This window comes from Vipera ursinii (genome assembly GCF_947247035.1).
Source record: "Vipera ursinii genome assembly, chromosome: 11".
Taxonomy (NCBI): Eukaryota; Metazoa; Chordata; class Lepidosauria; order Squamata; family Viperidae; genus Vipera; species Vipera ursinii.
In genome coordinates this window covers 3,732,024-3,758,434 of record NC_139524.1, presented here as the reverse complement: position 1 = coordinate 3,758,434, position 26,411 = coordinate 3,732,024, and the positions used below count along the sequence as shown (strand labels likewise).

General features: G+C 51.1%; 1 protein-coding gene across 5 annotated transcripts; it reads left to right on the top strand.

Annotated features, from left to right (window-relative positions):
* On the top strand, positions 1-25,701 carry TP53BP1 (tumor protein p53 binding protein 1). 5 transcript variants are annotated; one of them, XM_083371429.1, is made up of 23 exons: positions 20-263; positions 965-1,034; positions 1,430-1,620; positions 2,073-2,184; positions 2,629-2,720; positions 3,743-3,861; positions 7,261-8,332; positions 9,672-9,770; positions 10,082-10,303; positions 10,577-10,628; positions 10,824-10,916; positions 13,232-13,685; positions 18,618-18,770; positions 19,920-20,167; positions 20,642-20,812; positions 20,891-21,291; positions 21,368-21,559; positions 21,778-21,960; positions 22,191-22,226; positions 23,881-23,975; positions 24,218-24,417; positions 24,583-24,728; positions 25,381-25,701. In XM_083371429.1, exons 1-23 carry the CDS (start codon positions 101-103, stop codon positions 25,563-25,565), a joined length of 4,749 nt encoding a protein of 1,582 aa, XP_083227555.1. In that variant the 5' UTR covers positions 20-100; the 3' UTR covers positions 25,566-25,701. The 5 variants fall into 5 exon arrangements, 4 of the variants coding, with proteins under 4 accessions (XP_083227555.1, XP_083227554.1, XP_083227553.1 ...); XM_083371427.1 differs by having other exon boundaries at positions 24-263; positions 2,695-2,720; positions 22,191-22,397; XM_083371426.1 differs by having other exon boundaries at positions 24-263; positions 22,191-22,397.
* The last annotated feature ends 710 nt before the right edge of the window (positions 25,702-26,411 follow it).

Below are 26,411 nucleotides of genomic sequence, written 5' to 3'. Positions count from 1 at the left end.
CATGTCTGGGAAGGGGGGGGCGCTTGCCGCGCGGAGGCGCTGCGGCTGCGCAGAGCTGCCTGGTCGCCCCGCCCACCGCCTTGCCGCCGCGGGCGTCGCCATGGACCCGCTGGGCTCGGCCTGCTCGCTGGCCGACACGCCTCGCCTGCTGGTGGAGGACTCGCAGCCGGAGCCGGAGCCGGAGGGGGGCGGAGAGGCGCTGAGCCCGGTCCTGGAGCCGCCGCCGCCGCCGCGCTTGCCGGCGCGCCCGGAGGCCGGGGAAGGTACGCGGCGAGCCCCTCCCCGTCCCCGCGGGCGGGCCAGGACGAGGCCGCTGAGGCGCAGGAGGGGCGGGCGGCTCGGCAGCCTCGGCGGAGGGGGGAGGGAGGGAGGGAGGGGGCGGCGCCGGGGGGCTCTTCCCCCTCCTCCTCCCCCTCCCTCCGGCCCCGCGGCCGCCTGGCTTTCTCCGCCCGCCTGGCTCTCCTCCTGCCGGCCCAGTCGGGCAACGGGCTGAACTGCAGGCGGCGTCTTTTGAAAGGCTCCTTTCCACCCTGGCCAAAGTCTCGGCTCGTGCAGCTAGTCGTGTGAATAGCCTGGTTGATGACAAAAGAATTGTGAGGCTGCACAACGCCCTTTGTGTCCGCGCTTTGGTCCGCTGGGCAGGGTCCCTGGAAGGCGGTGGGCCAGCCCTGCATCTGGGCTGATGTTGCTGAGCCTAGCAGGGGGGGTAGGCAACCTCGGCTCTTTTAGGACTGGCGGACTTCAACTCCCAGAATTCCTGAGCCAGCCGTGCTGAGGGGAAAGAGAGTGTCCGAGCTGAGCCAGGCTGGCTGAGGAATTCTGGGAGTTGAAGTCCAGGAGTCGTCAAAGAGCCGAGGTTGCCTACCCCTGGGAGTCTAGTCTAAATTCAGGTTTTCTCACGTTCTACCGAAGTCATTGTGGCAATTGCACAATTTATAAACATCAGTTCCTGGTTCTTTCTCAGTTCCACCTGCAGACCAAGATAAAGCAGGCTGTCGTGCAGTGAGGAAATCCAGGAGTGATGATTCTGAAGGGTAAATATGTCACACGTTTTTCACCCAGCTGGGCAGCTCACCACAACTAAAACAAATGCAAAGATAGCACGAGCAGTGGGATTGCCTTCCTGTAACTCGGGAACATTGTTATTCCGTGTTCTGGGATGAAGGATGTTGTTGGGCTGTGTAGCATCCCTTCAGGCAATTGATACATGCCACTGCAATTCCCCTCTTCTGAGGGCTATGCGATTTCTCTCAATCCTTCCTCAGGGGACCAGGTTTGCAGCTTTTTAATGACCTGCAATTGAAAGGCCCAAATTTTCTGAGCCTCACCTGTATATCTGATGTGCATCCCATTTGTTTTGACTGCCTGAAAAGTTACTAGTTGGTACCTGTGCTGGGCCGTGAGAAACATTTGCGCTTGAATCCCCCAGTTCGAGCTCCGTGTCCAGCCGTGTCCCTGGAATAATGCAGCCCCGTAAAGAAACTCTTGAGACCCCAGATTCTGCCTGCCTCCTCCATGAGAGGACACCGCCAGGGAAGAATCCTCATCCTTGGCCATCGGAGGATGTTGAGTCTCTCTCTTCTACACAGGAGGACATGTTTGGCCAGAACAGCACAACAGGTAAAGACAGGCTGCGATCTCTTTCATGCCCACTTTTCCCACACTAAAGTCCGGCTGGCCTGCTTTGCTTATCCTGGTATTTGAGGAGCGGGTGATAAGTAAGAGAGGAGATCGTCTGAGGTTCAGAGCCACCCGGGGCCCACACGTAACTCCGTTTTGTAGATCCAGCTTTTTAACGAATAGTAATTTTAAGTAGGATGGTGAGAAACAAAGTACATACAGTGTATGTATTGTGAGCTAAATGCTAAATGGAATAGAAACCCCTTGGTCTTGTCCCACGCGCTACTTTGTGGAGAGCGATCTGCACGTGCTGCTCAGAGCCCTCGAGCTGGCAGCCGTGTGAAGGGACGGGGGTCTCTTGCAGTTTGGAGTAGGTGCAGGAAAACAGCATTGACAGCAGGGACCTGGATTTTGAAGTGACTCTCATGTATGTTTTAATGCAATTGGAATAGCTCCAGGCAGTGGTTGCGCCATGTCTAGACTGGAAGAGGCAAGTTCCCCATCAGCCACTCCGGCTGATCCTCTGCACGTCCTTCATCTCTCTGGACAAGGCCCTCTTTCCAAGTAAGTGGAAAGCTTCCCACTTACTTTCCCGACTGATGGATGATCCTTTATGTCTCTCCTATTGAGATCCCTTTATGGCTGACTTTCTTTTGGCGTGGTTCCTTTTTTTAAAAAAAATCAGTTTCTTTGCTTGCAGCTCCTTTCTCCTTTTGCTATTCTCTGATTTTGTTTGGGTTTTTGCTCTCCTCTGAAAATTTGAGGTGCGCAAAATATTTCAAGGCTGGCTCTAAAACTTGAGATTACTTGCAGCCCATTTTGAAGTTGGGACTGGCGGATTTCGAGATCAGAACATTCATACTTTGAGATGGTTTGGCTGTCTCTGCTGAGGCCTCTGAGCCCACTTTGCTCTTCATCCAGCCTTTTGCTTGTCTTCTGTTGGCGGAAGTAGAGGGATGGGTGTGCAGATGGAGGCCTTCATCTATTGACTGTTTTTTCCCCCCTTAGTTGTGCTTCAGGTCTTGCTAGAACAACTTCTGATGTCTTACAGCCGGTGCCTTTTATTCTTCCGAGAAGCCCAACTGAACAGGAGGCAGAAGGTATATTTTCCTTTTTGGCCAGGATTAGTTAAGATTGTTCTATCGTGGGACTGTCCCGGTTGCCCCCTTGGTTCTTGGGGGAAGAGAGTCTTGACTTAATCTTGCATTTAGGAGTGGCGGTGCAGTGGAGTAGTCAGCGTTCCTTTATTTACCATGAGGCTGAAGGAATATGGCTTTCCTGTTTTCTATTTGTTTAGGAAATTTATATGGCTGCCCAACAAACTCACGGTGGCTTTGGGAGGCATACAGAAATAAAACCCCAGCCCTTGCCTCCCTGTGACAACAACCAAACAAACCATTTAGTGGGCTCCGTATCACCCTGGGGTCCCCAGGCCCGCTGGCAAAACCGTGTGTTCCAAGGGGCCCTTTGAAAGAATATAAAGGAGGGAGCCACCGTGGAGAAGGCTCTCCTTGGTTCCACTAGATCAGGGCTAGGCAACCTTGGCTCTTTTATGACTCATGGACTTCAACTCCCAGAATTCCTGAGCCAGCATGGCACAGCTTGGAAACTCTCCATTTCTCCTCAGCATGGCTGGCTCAGTAATTCTGGGAGTTGAAGTCCAGAGGTCATGAGGGGGCCATAGTTCCCCCATGCTGGCTCAGGAATTCTGGGAGTTGAAGTCCACGAGTCATAAAAGAGCCAAGGTTGCCTAGCCCTGCACTAGATAGACCTAAGAAAGGGGACCTGTGACATACTCTGCCTCCTCCATTCTGGTGGGTCAGATGGATGTAACTGGGAAAAGGCAGGCCTCCAAATAACCTGGCCCCAAGCCTTGTAGGGCTTTGAAGGGGACAACCAGCATGTTGAATTGGACCCAGAAGGAGATTGGGAGCCGGTGCAGCTCCTGCAAGAGAGGTGAAGTTGTGTGCAAGCTGCCACATTTGAACCAACTGAACCAATTGAGATTTCTGGGAATGTTTGGAGAAAAATCCCATGTATCGTAACGGCCATCATAGTAGTCAAGAGTGTACTCGGTTTTCTAGAGGTTGTAATCTCCACTTTTTCCCGCAATTTTAACTAGGAAAGCAGGAAAGTACGCCACTGGAGACGGCAGGCAATCTTCAGGGCTCTGTTCCAGCTCCTCAAGAGGCCATCGTGCTACCCTCCATCCCTGTGCCATCCCAGCCCGAATTCTCTCACGTAAGTGGCTGCCTGGGCTGCTGCTGGGAGGAATGCCGGGAGCAGGCAGGCAAATGGGCCAGCGAGCCTCTCCGTTCTACAGGCCTTTTCTATGGCAAAAAGATTCTGAAAAAGCATAATTGCCATCCTAGAACCGATCTCTTGGGGGGGGGAGATTGTTTTAGCCCTTTCCCTAAAAAAAAGGGAAGGCTTTCTTGCTGGCAGAGGAGAGCAGGATTATCTTTATGGACTTTTTAAAATAATTTTATTAAAGGTTTTAAAAATGAAGATAAAAACTAATACAACTTAATGCAAAATAAGGAACGAAAAAAGAAAAGGTTAAAAGCGCAAGAAAGAAAAATAGAAAAGCAAAAAAGATTCTAGCATCTAGTGCAGGGGTCTTCAAACTTGGCCCTTTTATGACTTGTGGACTTCAACTCCCAGAATTCCTCAGCCAGACACGCTGGCTGAGGAATTCTGGGAGTTGAAGTCCACAAGTCATAAAAGGGCCAAGTTTGAAGACCCCTGATCTAGTGGCTTCTAATCTTTATAAATTTACCTCTTTCTCTAAAGTTGCATCATGTCTTTTCTATATCCATCCATTTAGCCATCCATCCCCCTTGTCTAACATCAAAACCATAAGTCATAAGTTCATTTTTTTCTGTCTTAATTTAAAAGGTCCATAAGAAGCTTCCAGTCAATAATAAACTTGCCTTTTCTCTCATCAAAGAAGTCAGTTTGGCCATTTCAGCAAGTTTTGTCATCTTTATCACATGCAAAGGAAAAAAAAAGCTACGTGACATTTCCAGCTGTGGCCATCAGTCCCCCAAAAAAGACATTTGGTCTCAGTTGTATATTAATCTTTCCTCTGAATCAGCACATGCATTTGAACCCAAAATTTCTACCTTTCTCATATGTCCACCAAGCTTGATAAAATGTCCCTTGTCCACATTTCCAATGTAAATTTGAAGTGCCTGTTTACATTGTAGACAATTTCTCTGGCGAGGCATGAATAATTTTTTGAACATTCTAATGTTCAATTATAATGATGTAAATTTAGGTACTTTCAACCAGTATTTTCCTATTGTTCAATCTGTATATCGTGATCAAAATTTTTAATGCTCATTTGTACACAGTTGTATTTTAAGCTCACTATTAATTGGTTAAAACCACTTTACAATGCCTTGGTAAGGCCACACTTGGAATACTGCATCCAGTTTTGGTCACCACGATGTAAAAAAGATGTTGAGACTCTAGAAAGAGTACAGAGAAGAGCAACAAAGATAATTGGGGGACTGGAGGCTAAAACATATAGGGAACACTTGCTGGAATTGGGTATATCTTGTTTAATGAAGAGAAGGACGAGGGGGGGACATGATAGCAGTCTTCCAATATCTGAGGGGCTGCCCCAAAGAAGAAGGAGTCAAGCTATTCCCCAAAGCACCTTCTGAAGGCAGGACAAGAAGCAATGGATGGAAACTAGTCAAGGAGAGAAGCAACCTAGAACTAAGGAGAAACTTCCTGACAGTTACAGTGAGGGGGGAAAGTATTTGATCCCCTGTTGACATTTGCCCACTGACAGAGAAATCACACTATAATTTTAATGGCAGGTTTATTTTAACAGTGAGAGACAGAATGACAACAACAAAAAATCCAGGAAAACCGCATTTCAAAAAAGTTATAAATTGATTTGCGTTTTAGTGAGTGAAATAAGTATTTGACCCCTTCGCAAAACATGACTTACTACTTGGTGGCAAAACCCTGGTTGGCAATCACAGAGGCCAGACGTTTCTTGTAGTTGGCCACCAGGTTTGCACACATCTCAGGAGGGATTTTGTCCCACTCCTCTTTGCAGATCCTCTCCAAGTCATTAAGCTTCCGAGGCTGATGTTTGGCAGCTTGAACCTTCAGCTCCCTCCACAGATTTTCTGTGGGATTAAGATCTGGAGACTGGCTAGGCCACTCCAGGAGCTTAATGTGCTGCTTCTTGAGCCACTCCTTTGTTGCCTTGGCTGTGTGTTTTGGGTCGTTGTCATGCTGGAATACCCATCCATGACCCATTTTCAATGCCCTGGCTGAGGGAAGGAGGTTCTCACCCAAGATTTGATGGTACTTGGCCCCGTCCATCGACCGTTTGATGCAGTGAAGTCCTGTCCCCTTAGCAGAAAAACACCCCGAAGGGAGGGAGGGAGGGAAAGAGGGAAGGGAAGCACAAGTGCCCCCCTCTCTTACACACACACACACACACACACACACAAACTGGGGGAAGAGGACTGGCAGACCAAGGGCAGAAAGAGAGGGAGGGAGGGAGGGAGGGAGGGAGGGACAGAGAGAGTCACTTGCACTTCCCTTCTCTGTCTCTCTCCTTCTGCCCTTGATCTGCCAGTCCTCTTTCCCCACTCAGTTTGTTTTTGTGTTTGTACGTGTGTGTGTGTGTGTGTGTGTGTGTGTGTGTGAGAGAGAGAGAGAGAGAGAGAGAGAGAAGACAAAATTCCTCCGCAATTTTTTTCTATTTTTCTGTTTGTAGTTTTTATAGTTTGCACCGGCTTTTTATTTCATAAATACGAGGAGGACTCAAATAGACATTTGATTATTTTATTTGAAAGTAACCTTCGACCCAGCATCTTGTTTTTTGTTTTTGTTTTTGGAGTTCAAAATTCTTCTGTTGCATGCAGAAATAAAAATTTGTTTCCTTTGTAGCAGTTCATTGATTTCATAAATGCAGCACACTATAGTTTTTTTTATACATAGCATAAAGGTAAAAAAACACGCTATATGCAGTGTTATCTTCATTTTAGAGGTCAAATGCGGCTCCCAGTGTTTTCTTTTCAGTGGGAAACGGGTCCACGTGGCTCTTTGAGCATTTTACGTTGCCTACCTCTGGACTAGAAGACCTCAAGGTCCCTTCCAACTCTGTTATTATTACATTGTTCAAAACCGCTGTTTTCTCTAAATCTTTCTAATAACTGTACATAAGGAAAACCATTAACTATATCCCTCTTGCACTAGTGCTGGGCCAAACTTCTCTTGAGTTTATTTTACTTCCCCATTGACAAAGTTCTAGAGTCCGTGATAAGTGAGCCAACTGGGTTTTGCAGATGTCTGTCAGGGATAGCTAATCTGCGATAGATTTTCACCTGGAAACCACAAGATGCTGTTTATGGCCCTGCTCTAACCACGTTGTTGTTTTTTTTTATTGTACTTTGCTCTTTTAAATAAGTGGGGCTTGCTTTGTGGGGCAGTCATCCATGCATGAACGTGGGTCGCATATGGGTCTCCACCAGGAGAATGCATTCCCCCACCCCAAGTCACTAGCTGTCTTGATACGTAGCGGGAGACACTTTGTGAGACTAAACCTCCACCTGGCTGGTGGTTGCAGAGTGGCAAGAGGGATGGCATCCCTTTTCTTTTTCTTTGCAGGACATCTTTCTCCCAACTCCAAGCCTGGAGGAAGGCTGTAACAGGGGAGCAGAGAAAGGAGGAAGTTCTGATGACTCTGGAGTGCTGGAGGCTGCAACATCAGCCTCTTTTGCAGAGCCCGAAGAGAGCGGCTGTGTTTTGGCCCTCTCTGTCAGTCAAGATAGCCAGGAGATCGCACTGGAGAAGGAGGAGACCACTGGCATCTCTGCCACTTCTGCTTTGGTGGAGAAGAAGGAGACCACTGGCATCTCTGCCGCTTCTGCTTTGGAGGAGAAGGAGGAGACCGCTGGCAACGCTGCCGCTTCTGCTTTGGAGGAGAAGGAGGAGACCATTGGCATCGCTGCCGCTTCTGCTTTGGAGGAGAAGAAGGAGACCACAGGCAACGCTGCCGCTTCTGCTTTGGCGGAGAAGGAGGAGACCATTGGCATCGCTGCCGCTTCTGCTTTGGAGGAGAAGAAAGAGACCGTTGGCATCGCTGCCGCTTCTGCTTTGGAGGAGAAGAAAGAGACTGTTGGCATCGCTGCCACTTCTGCTTTGGAGGAGAAGCTTTGCTTGCCTGATGGCTGTAGTGAACAGGAGGCTGATGAGAGCCGGTGCTTATTTGCGCTGTCGGCAGAAAGCACTTCCGTTGACAAATCTTGTGATGACCTCGGCCATCAAGGCAGTGCGCCAACCAAGGCATCTTTCTTCCTGGAGAGTGAAGCTGTCCCAGAGACTCCCTGTGAAAAGGCAGAAGAAGTCACACTGCTGGATGAAGGACTTTCCCTTCGTTTGACAATTTCTCAAGCAGTAGAACAAGCGGAATGTTCTGCTGTTGGGGAAGCCTTTCCCCAAGATGATCCACGTGCAACTGGTGAGCCAGCACTCGTGGGGCCAGGAAAGCTAGAGCAAGGCCCTCGGGACAATCCCAACGAGTCTGTGCTGGAAGCGCAGAGCATGGGTCGAAGGATTCATGCCGGCATGGTGCCGAAACTGTCCGATTCCGAGCCCCAGCCGGAGCAGGGGAGTAGCCAGTTCCAGAGAAGAACTGGTAGTTGTCCTGGGGAGATTCTGCACGCCCCTGTCCCACCAGGTAGGAACTGGCCCAAGGGCAGCAGCATCCGCAAGCGAAGAGCTGGCTGCTCCCACTGGGGGTGGGGGGGGAGGGAAGGGGGCTGCTTTGTAAGGACCAGGCAGTCTGCTGGGAGCAAGGTCAGGGGGAGCCTTGCACACTTCCTGGGAATGGCTCAGGGTCGAGAAGAGAAGATGCCAGATTATGCTCTGGGTTTGGCTAGAGTAGTGCCACCCCATCCAAGAGCAGAGATGGCAACTCTCCATGGTCCAAAAAACCTCGAACCCAGAGCCATTCCGCCATGCCAGGATCCAATTTCAGCTTGTTGCTCCCATCCAGCCCTTAACAGACTCCAGGCAAGAAGATGGTCATGGCGTTGCTTAATTCACCAAGGACTGAGACATACAGACATATTTATCTTGCGTGTGAATTCTTGCTATTCCCAAGATTGGTTAGACTTGAAATTTCAACATAAAAACATAAAGGTTAGAAAGAAGAAAAAAAAGATAAAAAATCACTGCATTTGTTAAATTAGTAACGGTTGCTAAGTGAATCTGGCTTCCCCATTGACTTGTCAGAAGGTTGCAAAAGGGGATCACGTGATCTCAGGACACTACAGTCGTCATCAATACATGCTAGTTGTCAAGTGCTCGAATTTGGATCACGGGTACTGCAACGGTTGTAAGCGTAAAAACGGTCATAAGTCACGTTTTCAAGTGCCCTTGTTAACTTTGAATGACCGTTAAGTGAATGGTTGTAAATTGAGGACTGCCTGCGTTCTACTCAATCTTCTTGTCCCTCCCTATTTGGTCTCACAGGGTTCCCTTCTGTGTTCAACCCATTTTTCCATTAGCAAATCCAGAAATCCCCATTTAATGCTTCTGCCATTTTTAGCAAAAAGTTCATAAAAGGTTTCCAGTCTTTTGTAAAGGCACTTATTTTACCCCTGATCAGACAGGTCAGTTTTGCTCTGTGTGAAAATTCTGTCGTCTTCACCAGCCATTTCTCCTCCCTTGCGGGTATTTCAGGGTTTGCGTACCCAGTAACCTTGCGCCGTTTCCGGTGGGGAGGAGAGGGGAAGAGACTCCCGTCCCCCCTCACGCTCAGTCCTAAAATGGGGAACGGAAAACCTGCGTCCACCAAGCAGCCCAGGTGGACCAGGGGAGGAGCAGGGGAGTTTGGGCTTCACAACGGTCAGGGAGGGATGCGGCTTCCATCCCCAGGGGCCCGATCCAGGCTGGTAGCAACCAGGGGATCCCATCTGAAGGAAGGCTGCTTTGATCAGTTGCTTGGTAGGAAGGCGGGAGAGGCAGGAAGGTAGAGCTGTGAATCGAGCTGTCTGTTTGGCCTGTCATTTCAGAGCTGCCCTTTCGTGTCTTGTTGGCAAAAGAGAGAGAGGCCTTCACCCCGCCTGTGGTGGGCCAGCACAAGGAAGGCCCCAGGCACAGCACTCCCATCGGTAAGCGGAGCGTGGAGTCTCTTGGGGCAGGAAGGGGGCTGCTGGGCGACGGACCCCAAAGCCCGAGCGGGGCTGAAGCCCTACACTGTATTTTTGCTTGAACTGCGAAGGAAACCCCTCCAGAGGTGGTTTTGCCCAGCCAGACCCTCGGGGGCCGGTTGGCATGTTACCTAAATGACAGCTGTGGTGCTGGCAGAGGGAGCCAAGGCTGGCACGCCTCTCCGTGGATCTTGCAGAAAAGAAGGAAGCGGCTCTGCTTGAGAGAGCCTAGGAGCCCTTCTGAAGCTGCCCTTTCCGTTGGCTTCTTTCAGAGGCGAGAAGCGATCCGGAGCACCCTGCGGTGGGCACAGAGGGCAGAGACGGCGTCTCGGGGGGGCCCGTCTCAGCTGGCTCTGCTGCCCTTGAGGAGAGCTCCCAAGGCCGTGCTGTGGTGGCCGGCGAAGAGGAAGAGGAAGGGGGGCTGTCCCTGCGTAGGAACCTGGGGACCCCCGTGATGGAAGAGAGTGACGAGCCTCTGCCCTTCAGCCTGGAGAGTAAGAGAGGCCACCCCAGGAATGGGGAGTGGGGGTGGCTGCCCCAGGTGGTTCTGGCTTTTTTTTTTTTTTTTTTTTTTTTTGCTGGTTGCCTCCAGTGATTGGGATGCACCCTGCCTGGTCAGCTGGGAGACCCAGTTGCGAAAAGGGGAGGTTGAGGTGGCTGTCTTGAATGAGAGTGGGATGCGGCTTCTGGCCTTGGCTTTGCTTGGAGAAAGGATGGCTCCGGTTTGAAGGCCAGTGTATTCTGTTCTTTCTCCTTGTTCCCCTTAGAGCCTGAAGCTCGGGAAAGGACGAACGGGCTGGGCGCGGCAAGCAACCCCAGGTAAGACCGCTGGCAGGAAAGAGTGCGTCCCTTGGCACTGCCGTGTTTTGCACCCGCCCCAAGCTTCTGTATTTGGGGGGGGGGAATCTATCCAGGATGGCAGAAGAAGAAGGGAAGCTTAACACGTATTGGCTTCTGTGACAGGATCAGTCCTTTACGAGTGTCTGTCTGTCTCTCTCTTGCATCTGTCTGCAGTTGTCAGAAAACACTGTCTGTCTTCGCTCGCGTCTGTGGACCTCAACCCGAAGAAAAGGCTCCAGGGCCAGGACAGCCATCTTCACTATTCAGGCAAGGCTGGGCAAAGCCTCTGACTGTGGCTCCTGCCTGGGCCTCCTGGGCCTCTGGCCGCTTCCTTCTGCAGGGGCAGAGGGCTCCCTTTCCTGCGCAGCTGCTCAGCGGAGCATCTGTCCGCAAAGTCTGGCTTGCTACGCTTCCCTGCATGCCAGCGTTTCTGGCTCTCTTGGCTGGGCCCTTTCTTGAGAAGGTTGGACAAATTGAAAAGAACTAGCTAGTTTCAGCCGAGGAATTGCTCTGCCTTCCTCCCTACTGAGCTGGCTCAGGAAGCAGCGCTTGGCACATGGCCAGAGGGCTGCAGATCCAGCAAGAGCCAAAAGCCCTTCTGGGTTGCCGGAGCTGAGTCACCTTCCCGGGTGTTTCCAGGGAACAGGGTGGAGGCTCCTCAGATTGTTCCAGCATGGGCCGAATTTGAACTGGCCCGGAGATGCTCCTTCCTGCTGAAGCTGGCAGGTTATCCTTTTTCAGGACTTACCTGTGCCAGAGGTGGCCATCTCAGACCACCCAGAATGCTGCCTGGTGCTGTGCCCTCCTTGAGGCAGAGTTGGGTGTCCCGGAGCAGCATTGGGTCCTGGAAGAGCGCTCGGAACCCTGCACTAATGCACAAAAAAATGTCTTCATACAATTCGCCAAATTTCAATTCCACAGGATCTCAGATTTTGGATGCCTTCTGCAAGTTAGCCCAATTCAAAAATGGTTACCCTGTGATGCACCATTTTGCTCCCTGGGAGGTTGGGGGAACGAAAGTCTCAGTGGTCTAGATAGAGGCCTCTCGTGCTTGCAGTGTGGAAAGGCAACAAGCACGGGGCTGAGGACGAGGGGCTGCTGGCCCCTCGCTGTCCAGTGATACTGTGAGTCACACGTGGAATGCGTAAGGCAACAGTTTCCCAGAAACGCCGAAGCTGCGCAGAGATACTATACCTAGAGAAGCTGCTTTAATGCTGCAGAAAAGGAAACGGGCCTGGATATGTAGAAACGCTGCAGAACCTCTGGCATCAAGTCCTGCTCCTTATCCTTACTCCCTTTGGAGAGCAGACTTTTTGCTGCCTTGAGAGTTGCAGTCTTTGACTGGGTGTTCGCAGAATGGTTCCATATAGCCTGGGAGCAACTGCCAGCTTCATTTCTTGTGCTGCTCCTGCTGGAATTAAAGAGACTCCCGTTTGGGGGAGAAGGTACCCGTGGCAAGTAGGCTGCGGCACCTAAGCGAGTCGTGTTGGGGTTCAGGAATGGTCCATGGCTGCTGTTCCCTGGTGCCTCCTGGGACGATTGCCTCTGCGGGAGAGAGGGGCGAGGAAGCTAGACCACGGCTTTTCATCCTTTTCACCCATTGTACCACTTTTAGGATATGGCAACATCCGAGTACCACCAGTCCCCTAACAAGGTGTCAAGGTTTTCATTGTTGTGAGCATTTCTGTTGAGGATTGGCAGCTGGGGTGAGGTGGGGGGTGTTTGTTTTTTATTCCCCCCCCCTCTGCTGGGTGGTTTTCAGCAGGTTTTGGTCACTTCACATGACCCTGGGACACTGTGACCGTCATAAATATGAATCAGTTGCCAAGCATCTGAATGCAAATCACAAGACCCTGGAGATGCTGCAACATTCCAGCTGATCGGCGCTTCTCCTGGGCTCAGCAGAAGGGCCAGGATCAGTGCTGAGCTCCAGCTGGATCCTGGCGCTGATCCTGGCGCTTCCGCTGAGCCCCGACAGCCCTGCAGCTCCAGCCGTCTCTCGCTCAGGCTTGTGCGGTTCTGCCACCGGTTCAGCTCATTCCCCTCCCCCACTATCACTTATCTAGGATGGTCGCGTACCACCTGCCAGGTGCCAATGTACCACAGGTGGTACCTGTACCACTGGTTGAAAAGCCCTGAGCTAGGCAGTGTGGGAGGAGCTTGCTCACGGCCAGCCATCAACCACCCAGAGTTGCTTGATCCTGAAACGGGTGGCATATAAATTCAATAAATAAAAAGTCATGCTGTAAGGGAAGCTAAACTGCACAGGCAGCATCAGATGCAAGGGAAGTTCAAGGAATGGATCGTTGCTGGCTGTTACTGTTGGAAATGGGTATCATATTAGATAGGCTATTGCAGGGGTAGGCAACCTCGGCTCTTTTATGACTCGTGGTCTTCAGCTCCCAGAATTCCTGAGCCAGCCATGCTGAGGGGAAAGGGAGAGGTTTCCAAACTGAGTCATGCTGGCTGAGGAATTCTGGGAGTTGAAGTCCACGAGTCATAAAAGAGCTGAGGTTGCCTACCCCTGGGCTATTATATCTGATCCAACAGAGTTGCTTTTCTGTTGCTATTTTTGATTTTAGGGGTGACCTGTTCAATTTCCCAAGCTCCCAAGAAGAAGAGGAGCCATCCCAAGCCTGGCAGGAGCAGCAGCAGCAGAAATGCTCCTCCTCGGCTTGCAGACCAGTCCCATCGTCTGAGCTGATGGCGGAAGAGAAGGCGGCAGGCTGTGCCACGGTGGGGGAGGCCATGGAGGTTGATGTTGCCCCGCCTCAGAGAGCCCCAAAGAAGTCGGGCCCAGTGGGGGCACCAGGAGAAAAGACCGTCCTGGAGTCTGGATCCGGCAATGGCAGAAGCAGCGAGGCACCAGACCCAGCAGGGCCCTCGTCAGCAGCCACGCAGACGGCCTCCGCCGCTACGGTGGAAGTGGGCACCAGCATGGCCTGCCCAGCGCTCCAGCAGCGCAACGCCAGCGTGCAAACGGAGCGGGACTTTATCTGGCGGCCTGGAAGCCCCCCAGAGGCCTCTCCCTGTCAGGTGAGGGGGGGGAACGGGGCCATTGGGAGAAGCCGCGTTCAGGTGGCTCTGGGAAATCTATCATTTCTGTCTGCATATTCAGGCTGATCAGGCAATCCCGATGTCGAATATTTCAGGAGGCTACCGTTCAAGGTTGTTTTATTTGCTTATGGTTTTTACGAACCACCTCGATTGGAAAACCCTGAGCACGGTTCTGTTTTTAGGAGCTGATGCAAAAGAATGAAGGAGTGCCCAGCCTCTCCCCCCCACCTCCCAAAGCTGAAGGCTTTGGGCATTTAGGTGGCGCCTGGAATGCCACAAGGGAGGGGGCCATGCAGAAAGAAAGTTCCAGAATGTGAGTGCACAGCAGAAAAAGGCTGCCTTTGGTCCACTTCTCCCTAACCCCCTCCTGGGCATAAGAAGTTTAGGAGGGGGCAGCCTGGGTGGCCTCCAGAGGCTGCCCTAGGTCAGGGAGTGGGGCAGTCAAGGTCTGAGTCCGTGTGCCAGGCCTGGCAAAGTACCTGCCTGGGGGGCAGAATGCCTGGCATAAGATGACTTCGAGTTCTGGGACTCTTCTTGCCAGCCCATCCGGGAGTTGCAGTCATACGGGGCTTCGCCAAGCCCTTAAGCAGGGTAGCCTCAAGCACTGCCCTGCCCTAACTGCAGCAAGGAGCTGCCTGACCTGGTGGGCCGTAGGGGGCTAAAAATGGCCCCTGCAGCCTCAGGCCCCGGAGGCCACCCTGGCCGGTGGTGCTGCGAGTAGCCAAGAGGCCTGAAAAGCTGCCCACGGTCCGTGTGGGGCTGGGAGATGGGCAGAGGGTAGCTGGGGCGCTCCTGTGCCTCTCCTGCATGGGTGGAGGTTTTCCCTGCAGCTTGCAGAAAGCGAGAGCGGATGGTTCTGGTGGTCCCCTTCAGCTTTCCGGGTCTTGAGTTGGGGGAGCAGGGAAAGGCTGGGCTCCCTTCCGCGGGGTGTCTTCGGGAGGAGCAGCCTGGCTGAATGAGGATTCCTGCAATGGGGGGGAAGTTGGACTTGGGGGCTCAGCTCACTTCAGGGCCCCCCCTGTCAGTGCGGCTGCTGTGTCCACCACGTGAACTTTGTCTGTGGTCCAACTCTCTTCAGTGGCTGTGGTTTCTATAATTGTGGTAGAGATTAAGGAGGAGGAGGTGACCAAGCCTCGGCAGATTATGGCTCTGGAGCTCCCCCCCCTTCCAATCTGTCCCTCGTCTGGGGCAAATTGGCCGTTTGGGATGAGATTAAGTGTAGTCCATGACTAACCTGCCCATCCCATCCTTGGGCTGGCTTGGGTGGCTTTCTCCCCCTGCCCATCACAGCAGCACCGGCTGTCTTCCCTCCACCCCACCTGCTCGCCCGCCATCCACCTGGGGCCTTGCGGAGGAATTCTGGGTGAGAACTGGGTTGTGATGACCCAGGGCCCCGCACGGAGGCAAAGCAGTCTGCTGGCAAGAGAAACCGTCCCTTTAATAATTGCCCATGTTCCCCAAAAAGCTCCCACATACGCTGGCGAGCCTTCAACCGAAGCACGCACGCACGCACGTTCCTTTCAGGTGCCTCTGGCTGAAGGCAATTTCAATACAGCCGGAGAAGTATACAATATCCCCAAGGCCAGACAGATAACAAGAAAGCAAAACGCAGAAACTTAATGAGTCCTTTTAGATCTCAGCTTGCCTGCAGTCTGCAAGGAGAGACTCAGAAATGCAGCCTGCGGTCGTAAAGCAGGAAACCAGCCGGTCAGGTATTCAAGGTGTCCAGGTTAAATAAAGGCAAGAGCACAATTCACAACTGTCCCAAGATACCACGTTTGTTCCTGGCAAATGCCCCACCCCGCAGAGTCCTTAAATCTTACTCCCCAGGTGTGCCTTGTGGAGTGGGGCGGGACGCTCTCTTCCCGAGCAATTGAGCCTGCCTACGCTTTGCGCTCCTTGCTCTAGGATGAGGTGGGGGTGGGCCTTGCTCCTCGCCTGAACTCTGCCTCCCCTGTTCCACACCTGAAGGGTCCTGGCCTGCCTCAGCCTGCTCTTCCCCACAGTCCTCCGAAGCCCACAGGGTCCTGCTCCAGCTCCCCATCCTCCTCCGATTCAGGCTGGGACAGAGGCATGACGTGGGTGTTTAGGCCAGTGCAACTCAGCCGGTCAGTGAGAAATAAGGGATGCTGTGTAGAGAAGTTGCTGGTTGACAGATGAAGGAGTGTTTGGAGTTTGAATGACCTGATTGTCGGTGTCAGCTACACAAGTGTGTGGCAGCATTCTTACTTATTTCTTAGAGCCTCTAAAGCATCAAGCCATTTTACCTGGAAATAAGCGTGCTCCAAAATGAAAGTGTGGTGTCAGGTTTGGGAAGAGTCTTCCCTGGTCCTTTCAGCCCCCACAGCTCCTTGGGGTCATCTTGGCTGTTCCCAAAGGAGGCCGGTGGTGGCCATTTTCTGGTGACCTTCAGTGGACAAATAGGATTTTTCACTGGACTGGCCTTTGGCTAATATGTTGTTATGGCCATGGTAAATACATAACATTTTTTTCAACAGGTTTTTATTGTTGTGTTTACTGCCTTTGGGGTTGCTTGTATTCTACTTATGGCTGCAATGAGGTAGGTTGTGGTTTACATGTATTTGAATGAAAGTGATAATTTTCAAGTGTCTGCTACAAAAAAGAAAAGGAGAAAAACAGAGCATTTGAATAGGAATCATACAGAAATAAACTTGTCAATAGCACAGACATATTTTCAATTTTAGGTGTAAGTGCTTCTTAACATCTCTGTGTGTAAAAAGGCTTAGCTTCTATCTGTTTTACCAATAAAGAATATTTGTACCTCAGGGTTGAAATGAGGGGTCTTTGGTGCTCTCTGAGCTGGGTTGTTTCCTTGCAGACATTTCATGACCCAAACTAGGTAACATCATCAATGCTAGTAGGGAGTGGGGTTTTCTCTCAGTTGATGCTCTAGTGCAGGGCTATGCTGGCTCAGGAATTCTGGGAGTTGAAGTCCACGAGTCATAAAAGAGCCGAGGTTGCCGACCCCTGCTCTAGTGACTACAACATATGGTATAAATAAAGACTGTGACAGCCAAGTATGTAGGACAGACAGACAGAAGACTGGCAGAACACATCCAGGAACACAACTAGCAGCTAGAAGACATGATGAAAAATCTTTAATTTCACAACCCATGGACAGACCTAACCATAATTTCAACTGGGAAACCATGACCATCCTAGACCAAGCCAAGTGGAAAAACACTAGATATTTCCTAGAAGCCTGACACGCTGACAGATAGACCACTGATAGACACATAAACAACAGGTACATATTGTGCAAAAAGGGAACAAAAAAGCCACAACACTCCCTGCCAGCAATCAGCACCCAGATGAGCAGAGATTAACACCAAGGTTAATATCAGACCCGTAATCAAGACGCAAACAATACTGCAATCAAGGAATTGCCAAACAAGTCAACCGTAAACAGCCTGACCAAGAACTTCTGAGACCCAAAGCACCAACACTGACAAGGCAAGCCACTGGAACATCAACTGAGAGCAAACCCCACTCCCTGCTAGCCTGGATGATGTTACCTAGTTTGGGTCATGAAACGTCTGCAAGAAAACAACCCAGCTCAGAGAACACCAAGGAACCTTCCTATCTGTTTTGGTTTTTCTAATAAGCTGGTGCCATAGATATAGAATGAAATGGGGGTTATGATTCTGACTTATTAGGAGACGAATCAACCAGGTATCCTGGCTTGGGAACAGTGTGCAATGGATTTAGCTACTCCCTGCGGCAGTTCTGTTGAGATATATCCCATGCCCTATTGTCTGAAAATAGTTTTAGAGGAAAGAAAGGGGGAGTCCCAATTACAATATCCATGTAATTCTCATGAAGCACCCCGGAGGTGGTTTGCCACTGTCAACTTCTGAAGAGGGTTTTTCATGTGTTTGACTTGTCAGGCTAGTCCGTAGCCTTTCAGTTTCCTGGTAGGCTCTCATCTAAGTACCGGTCAGGTCTGATCCTGCTTAGCTTTCTTTCAGAATTGGCCAGACTTGACACCTGCTGTTGTGGAGACTGTTTAGCTAAATCTAGTGAGCTCTTAGGGGTAGATTGGAACTGGAAGCAAGAAGGACTAGTTTACATACAGTACTCAATTGGTACAGAATGCAGCTGCGAGAGTTGTGTTGGGAGTTTCCCGATACTCCCATGTTACACCTCTGCTCCGCGAGCTGCATTGGCTTCCAGTTGTCTTCCGGGTGAGATTAAAGGTGCTGGTGATGACCTATAAAGCCCTGAATGGCGAGGGTCCGGAATACCTTAGGGAGCACCTGCGGCCGGCATCAACTTCCCTCCGCCCAGTGCGCTCCCACAGAGAGCGCCTCCTCAGGGTGCCACCAGTCAAAGAATGCCGACTGGTGGCCCCCAGGGGGAGGGCGTTCTCTGTGGGCGCCCCGGAACTATGGAATCGGTTGCCGGTTGAGCTCCGGATGGCGCCCGACCTCCGCTCCTTCCGGCGCAATCTAAAGACTTACCTCTTCGAACAAGCTGGCCTGGCCTGATGGGATGGGGTTGGGTTTTATTAATGTGTTTTAACTTATTTTTAATGTGTTTTAACTTATTGTAAGAGTTGTGGGCATTTTGTTTAATCTCTTTTATTTTTTGTATTTTGTCTTTTAACATGCACTGCCCTGTTCACTGCCCTGAGTCCTTCGGAAGAAGGGCTGTATACAAATAAAATTATTATTATTATTATTATTATTATTATTATTATTATTATTATTATTATTATTATTAATATAATAATAATAATAATAATAATAATAATAATAATAATAATAATAATAATAATAATAATAATAATAATAATAATAATAATAAGTAAACTTTCCAGTCCATTTGGTTTTGATGAAAGAATGTCTGGAAATATTTTGGATTTTCTTTTTTTCCTCTTTTTTTCTTCAGAATGAGGAAGAATTCGAACTGCCACACCCACCAGCAGGCAAAGTCCTGCAGCGCCATGTGAGAACAATTCGGGAAGTGCGCACCCTCATCACACGCGTCATCACAGATGTTTACTACAAAGATGGCGCCGAAGTGGACCGACAGGTGGTTGAGGTAGGATGTTTCCAATTAGCCAGCAGGAACACTGTGGACCCCACAGCTTTCCAGCACCATCTCATCAAGGGCGAGGCTCCCAGACGTCAGTCTTTTAGAGGATCCCTGAGAGAAAGGCAGTGGCAGCCATTTCCAGAACTAATGGAGAACTAAGTGAGGCCATGGAATTGTCCGAGGCTCTTTCCCTGTTCTGTTCTCTTCCAAATAGGGACAGCCGTCTTGGCTTGCAAAGTGAATCAGGCGTCTCAGTCACATCCAGAAAGATCCAGATTCTAGAGGCCTCTGAGGGAGACAGGAATGAAAGTGAAGGAAAGTGATCAGAGCTAAAGTTGTTCAGGCCGGAAGGCCTGGGCATCCCCCCACCACACACAATTTGCTTGAGAGCCCAGGCAAAGACGATCCTTCCCAGGTGAAGGACTTTATTGGTGGAAGGCAGTTTTTCTGCCCGAGCTCGATTAATCTGGCAGGCTGGGTTATTCCACTCCTCCAGAGCACACAAAAATGTTGAGCAACAATATTCTCTGGTATATGTGGGTTCTCCCAGCCAAGCCCGTGTCTTTGAGGGTGCGCCCCAGATCCAGGCTACAATGGTAAGCCAGGCCTGTATGCTCCGTGGAAGGTCCTAAGCCCAGGCTGCGTGGCCTGAGGGCCTCACCCATCAAAGGGAGTGACCTCCAAAGCCAGAAAGAGGAGGAGGGGGCGGGGGTGGGGCTGAGGGAAGAAAGGCACTAAGAGGAAGCCATTTCTACTCCAGCCCAGATCTACCATTTAACATAGGGATGGATGTGAAATGCCTTCTTTCTCCAGGAAGTGAAATCTGTTTTGCACTGTGGGATGAGAATGAAATTGAAAGCTGGTTTTGCTGGACGGTGGTAGCATCTATTATTTAAGAAGAGATCGAGAGAGTCGGACTACAAGACCTCCACGGTCCCTTCCAACTCTCTCATACTCTGTCATTTCAGAGATGTCATGGAATGACAGCAGGAGAACGAGCAGACTTGCAAGATCAAAATGCCATAAAAAGACTGTTCTTGAGTACAGGACTGGTGATCGAGATGGGTGCCTGGGTGCCTAAGTGGAGGGGGCAATGAGGAGGATTGCAGTGCGTTTCTCCCCCCCCTTCCCAATTTGGAACCTGGTCTGTTTCAGGAGCGAGAGGAACCCCACGTGGATTGCTACGAGTGTGAGGTGGACGTCTCTCCTTCCCGCACGGGGGCCTTTTCTCTAACCTCTGGAGACCTCGGGGACCTCAGCTCCTTCTCCTCCAAGGCCTCGGGACCTCAACACACTTCCAGCGGAGGAAGCAGCGCTCTGTCTGCCAATCGCAGCCGCGCAAACTCTGCAGGCCAAAGAAGGGGCTCCCAGGACTTGGCCTTGCCCGCGGTCAGGAAGCCGAGGTGGGTGGGGGCTTTGGAGATTGCGGGGACGTTTGCGCAGAAGTTGGTGGTGCCATTCTTGGGTGTGAGGAGGTCAGCTGACGTCTTGGAAGAGGAGTGAATGTCAGAGTTCAGAAACCGAGCTCCAAAGTTCAGGTGTAGTTTAACTTATTGAGGACAGATGTAGATAAACAGATGTGAAGAGTCCAGATGTTTGCCAACATTTTATTGAAAGCTCCCTCCGAACTCAGTAATGAGGAAAAAGTAATGTTAAATTTATTTATTTATTTGGCCGCCCATCTCAACCCTTGACTTTGGACTACAAAATTTTACCACCTTGCCTTTTTTTTTTTTCTGGAGACCCTTTTATCTTTCGATTCTTAGCCAGTTGCGGGGCTTCCCAAAAGGAAATGGAGCTTTGATGTCCACGATTAACGTGTCATGAACTTGAGAGGCTTCCGAGTGGGGAAACTAAGCTGCCTCTTATCTCCCCAGCCCTAAGAAGGGGACCAGCTTCTGCCCAGCCCATCGTGACCATGGCAAAGCTGCGGCGGAGGATGAGGTGGAAGACCCAGGCCCCAGCAACCAGCAGCCTGGAGGGGGCCCTCTCACTCCCCGTGGGCGAGGGCGAAGGGGCCGCCCCACATCCCGATTGGCCGGAGCCAGGTAGAGCGGTGGTCATGGAAGCGGAGGCTTCTGGGCAGGCCTTTGGGCCTCCTGTGATCCCTCTCCGTGTTTCTGCAGGGGCTCCCTGCAGGCTGAGGCAGATCTTCCAGCCAGCGCCTCTTTGGATGGGCAGCCCAGCCTGGGTCCACCTCTGGAGGGACAGGAGCAAGCTGACCCCCCTCTGTGCCGCAGTGGCTCCCCTGAAATCCCTCTGCAGGAGCAGCTGAGCGTCTCTGATAATCCCAGGCTCCCTTCCCCTGGGAGCTGCCTCGTGGGCCTCCGGGTGGTAGCCAAGTGGTCATCCAACGGCTACTTCTACTCGGGGACCATCACGCAGGATGTGGGCGGGGCCAAGTACAGGTTGCTCTTTGACGATGGCTATGAATGCGACGTTCTGGCCCGAGATGTCCTCCTGTGCGACCCCCTCCCTCTGGAAACGGAGGTGACCGCACTCTCCGAGGATGAATACTTCAGCGCAGGTAGATGCCCATCGCTCAGGGTGGTGGGACGTGGGGAGGGAGCAAGATTGGGCCTGTAGCTCTGCCTTTGCTGCAGGTGTGGTCAAGGGCCATCGGAAGGAGGCGGGGGAGCTGTTCTATTGCATCGAGAAGGATGGACAGCGGAAGTGGTACCGGCGGACGGCGGTTATCCTGTCTTTGGAGCAAGGGAACAGACTCCGGGAGCAGTTTGGGCTCGGCCCCTGCCAGCCTGCCACTCCTCTGACCAGGGCGGCCGATATCAGCCTAGGTGCGGCCCTGACACAGGCCTCCCAGACGGGGACCACGTTCCCAAGTGGCCCACACAGCACAGAGGAAGCCCTGGCCCTCTGGGAGCTTGGCCTTGGCGCAGGGCTAGAAAGCTGTGGGCTGGTCAGCCGGGATGGGGCTGCAGGAAGGCTGTGGCTGCCCTGTGCCGGGAGGCCTACAGAAGGCGGAAGCTGACTCTGCTTTACCTGTTGGACCCAGATAACCTGGTGGAGGGAAAGCGGAAGAGACGCAGCATTGGCTCGCCCAGCTCCTCCAGTGGCAGCACCACTCCCGTCCGCAAGAGCCCCGAGCCTCTTTCCGGTAAAAGGAAACTGGCTGCCGTCTCAGAAGAGGAGCAGTCCCCAGCCAAGCGAGGGCGGCGACTGGCGCTCTTTAAAGCAGGTAAGGCTCGCTCAGGTGATCCTGGTGTGTGGTGCCCTCTCCTGAGCCTGCGTGCGTGGCTGCGGGTCTGATGAGCTCCTCCGGTTCCTCCTTCCCACACTGAGAAGGCATCCCGGGATGTCCCCGCTGGTGTCCCTCAGTCTCGCTCTTCTTTCTCTCTTGGGCTGTTTTTGGGAAGACTTGGCAAGGGGCAGGAGTTGATCTCTCTCTCTCTCTCTCTCTGCCTGCAGGAGCTGCAAACACCAGGGAGTTGGCAAGCCCATCAGGTAGTGGAAAGTACTCAGGCGAACACTTGGCCCCTGATCCCCGTTGGGGTCCTTTGCCCCAGAACAAAACTCTTTTTTTGGGCTATGCCTTTCTTCTCTCCATGGCAAATGCGGCAGATAAGCTTTCTAGTCGTCAAAAGACTGCAGTGAGCAGTGAAGAAGAAGAAGAAGGTGAGGCTTGCTCGTATCAATGCGTGTTGGTCCTTTTGAAGCACTCGGCACTCTCTAGTTAATTGTAGATAATTGAGGTTTCTTTGAGGTGTTGCGCATTGCATTAAAGTTAGACTCATCTTGCACGAGGGAAGGGGGTGCTCTTAATATGCAAGGTGTTAACTCACGGGCAGAGTTAAATGGATGCTGATGGCTGCGTGTACCTGTTGCACTAAGTTGAAACCAAGCCACCGTCCTCCAGCTCTCTCTCCCCTTGCCTGACTTTTTTCCATCTGGAAGGCCTCCGTATTGGCGTCCATTTGGAAGGGCTTCCCTGGGTCGGATCAAAAAGTGCCTCATTTTCCCTGATCAGTTGGGACAGGTTCACATCCGGCCCTTCACCTCTTCCAAGGAAAATCCCTCTCTCCTTGCAGCATGGGCAATTCTTGTGATCTTCCAGGAGAACACCAGGGGTGGGCAGGGGGAATGGCCTTGAGCAACAGGAGGCAAAGGTCAGATTAGAGAGACCTGATTGAACCTGAGTCTGGGGTAGAAGCCTCACTGTAACGTCTCAGACAAGAGTCGGCCTTGTTCTCACAAAGTTAGATTGGGTTGCCTGGAGCACATAGAAACTTAAAGACACTGCTAATATAACTGTACAATTAAAGTAGTATTGTTCTAGATGACTTTGGTCTCTGGCCTAGTCGACCTTTTAAGTGCTGATATCAACCGCTTCTGATTTGGGAAGAGGGGAAAACTGGTGTTCTGCCTTTTTGTTCACTTTCTTTCAAGGTGATGCAAGATAATAAATAACATTTCAGTGAACTTTTCCTTAGCGGAGCAAGATGCTCTTGAACGTAGATGTTGAGCACGGCCAACCCTGAGCTACAGATATTCTCCTTCATTGGCATCTCAAACTCTTCTCAAAGGCAGGATGGGAAGATCCTCATCACAGGGTGGCCCCCAAAATAAGAGATGTGTGTGTGTGTTGGAACAAAAAGAAATGCTCAAAAGAGCTTCAGAATCTCTGGGATAGATCTCCAAGAGTGAGTGCGGTCAGTGAGGCTTCAGAGTCACCGAAATACACGGAGGTCAGCGAAGCTCTCCAGCACCGCAAGCTCAAAAAGGAAAGCACGATGAGGAAAGAATAGCAGAATGAAGCCCCTTCTGTACAGGAAGGAAACTTTTGGGGCACTCAAGTCAGATGTCCAGCCAGTATTAAAAGACCACCACCACCCCATTATCCATTTTCTGCTGCTTTCCCCAAACCGAGCTTCTGCATTCCCTTATAGCAACCACTGCAATCCACAATGTTGTGCACAGGTGTGTGTGCACGAGTGCACGCGCTCGTGCCTAAGGGAAGAAAAACGTTCCCATGAAATTTAAGATCTGCCTTGAGGTGTTATCGGAGGCACTTGGATGAAATGTGCAATGCTGGTTTGCTCTGCCAAGCTTTATATGTTCTGCGAAAGTAAGAATTGTCCAATATGTTTTCACGTTCCAGAATTTGTGGAGAGAGTACCTTACAACAAACCCTACACTGAGCTACAACTCCAAGCAGGAGGCGGTTTCATCCTAGAGGACTTCAATGAAAGCCAGGTCAGAGTCGGGGGTGGGCGAGAGCGGGCAGCATGCCTCTAGGGCAGCGAGATGAGCTGTGAGCCGAACCCACTCAGGGAGATTATTTGAGGTGCAGGTGTATTGTACAAGACAAAGCCACCGCCCCCCGGGAGATTCTGGAATGCCTGCAAATCTCTTGAGGCGACCTCCGTTTGTGGCTGTCGCTGCCTTGGGAGGATTGGCATCCATGTGAGACCCCACCCCACCCCTTCTTGATCCAGTGCAGCGCAGCCTATGACTGCCTCCTCATAGCAGACCAGCACTGCCGCACCCGGAAGTATTTCCTGTGCCTTGCCCGGGGAATACCGTGCGTGTCTCACATGTGGGTCCATGACAGTTGCCTCGCCAACCAGACTCAGAACTACAAGAACTACTTGTTGCCGGCTGGCTACAGCCTGGAGGAAGAACGGTTGTTGGAGTGGTGAGTGCCCGGCAGGAGGCGGCGGCCTGGGCCTTGTGTTGCTCAGGCCTTGGGAGGACCAGCCGACTTCAGCCCAAGTGGAGGGAGGGAGAGGTTGCTGTCATGGCAGGAGCACCCCTGGGGTTCGGTGGTGCCCACGGACGCGTTGTTGCTCTTCCTTTTCAGGCACCCACGGAGAAACCCCTTCCAGAGGCTGAGGGTGCTCCTGGTGTCGGATGAATCAAAAAACTTCCTGGAACTCTGGTCGGAGATTCTGATGATGGGAGGAGCCGCTTCGGTTAAGCAGCAGGAATCCTCCACGTGGAAGAATGGTACAGGCAGTGGCCGCCGGCTCTCTGTCGAGGGGTGACAGGGCCGATTGCTGTTCCAGCATTTTTTAGAGGGGTTTGGAGCAGCTTCCCCTCCATCGTTGTGTGCTGCAGCGGAAGGCATATTTTGCCTCTGCGTAAAGGGCTTAAGGGACGCAGTGGCTCAGTGGGTTAGGAGCAGAAGATCGGCAGTTTGGCGGGTCGAATCCTGAGTGCCGCGTAACAGAGTGAGCGCCTATTACTCGTCCCAGCTTCTGCCAACCTAGCAGTTCGAAAGCACGTAAAAAATGCAAGTAGAAAAATAGGGACCACTCCGGTGGGAAGGTAACAGCGTTCCGTGCGCCTTTGGCGTCTAGTCATGCCGGCCACATGACCACGGAGACGTCCTCGGACAAGCGCTGGCTCTTCGGCTTTGAAACGGAGATGAGCACCGGCCCCTAGAGTCGGAAACAACTAGCACGCATGTGCGGGGGAACCTTTACCTTTAAAGAAGGGCTTGACGTAAAAAAAGTTAAATGGCACCTTTTCTATCCTTAAAGGAATCTTGGGATCCTTTTGAGAAACTGCTCGAGTCTCCTGCAAGATCACCATTACATTGAAAAGTGTGTGATACACAACGCTGGAAACTGACAGCCGTTGTTTTCTGTTCTTACAGATGTGAGCTTGGGTGTGTTTGATGTGGTGGTGACAGACGCCTCCTACCCAGCGGCCATGGTGCCCTGTGCCAAAGCATTACACCTGCCAGTAGTCACCCAGGAGTGGGTGATCCAGAGCCTCATTGCTGGAGAGCGAGCTGGTTTTAAATATCCTAAATATCAACATGATTATATCCCCTGTTAAAGCTCCCTTCCTTTTTGTTTCGTGGTGATTTATCATTCTCTAGAGTTTAAATTTTTTGTGTTGTTTGACTTATGCATGTCGTGCTTGTATATAGTTTTAATGTGGACTTTTATGATAAAATAAATGTGATTTCTTATCTTGGCTATCATAATACTATTACTTGCATGATGGAGGGATTTATCATCCATTACTTCCAGCCAGCCAACCATACTGGGTGAGGAATTCTGGGAGTTGAAGTCCACAAGTCTTAAAAGTTGCCAAGTTTGGAGACTCCTGCTATAGAATATAGAATTTATCACAATGGAAGAAGCTGTGCTGTGTGAACACAGGAAGGAAATTTAGTGTGAGTGCTCTTGGTACACAACACAGGGCTGGGAAATTCCAAACATGCTCCTTTGCTCCCTTTTTGCAGCAAAACTTCCAGACAAAACTTGCTGAGTCCCAGGTGTGCAAGAAGAGGAAGTTAAAAGCAGGACAAACCAATCTAAATAAATATACTTAGAAAAGCTGATTTGAAGAGCAGCAAACACAAGAAGGGAGCACAGTAAGATGGAATAGCTGCCAAAAATTTGATTTTCTTCCTAGGCTTTGTGAAGCAAGAACAATTAAAATTGTTTAATTTTCTATCTCTGGGACATTTGCCTGAATCGGCATATTTATCTCAAAATCACACGAGCACTGCACTCCCTCCACATTTCTTCTTATTTCCAGGCCATTTCCTTGAAAAAACTGATTGCATTAAAAATACAATATCTGTTACTTTCTTTTTCATGAAGGGCTCCAGCAGTTTTGTTAGGAAATAAAACGGCAAGTGGCTCCTCTTATGTTTTGGGAGTTGTTTCCCAC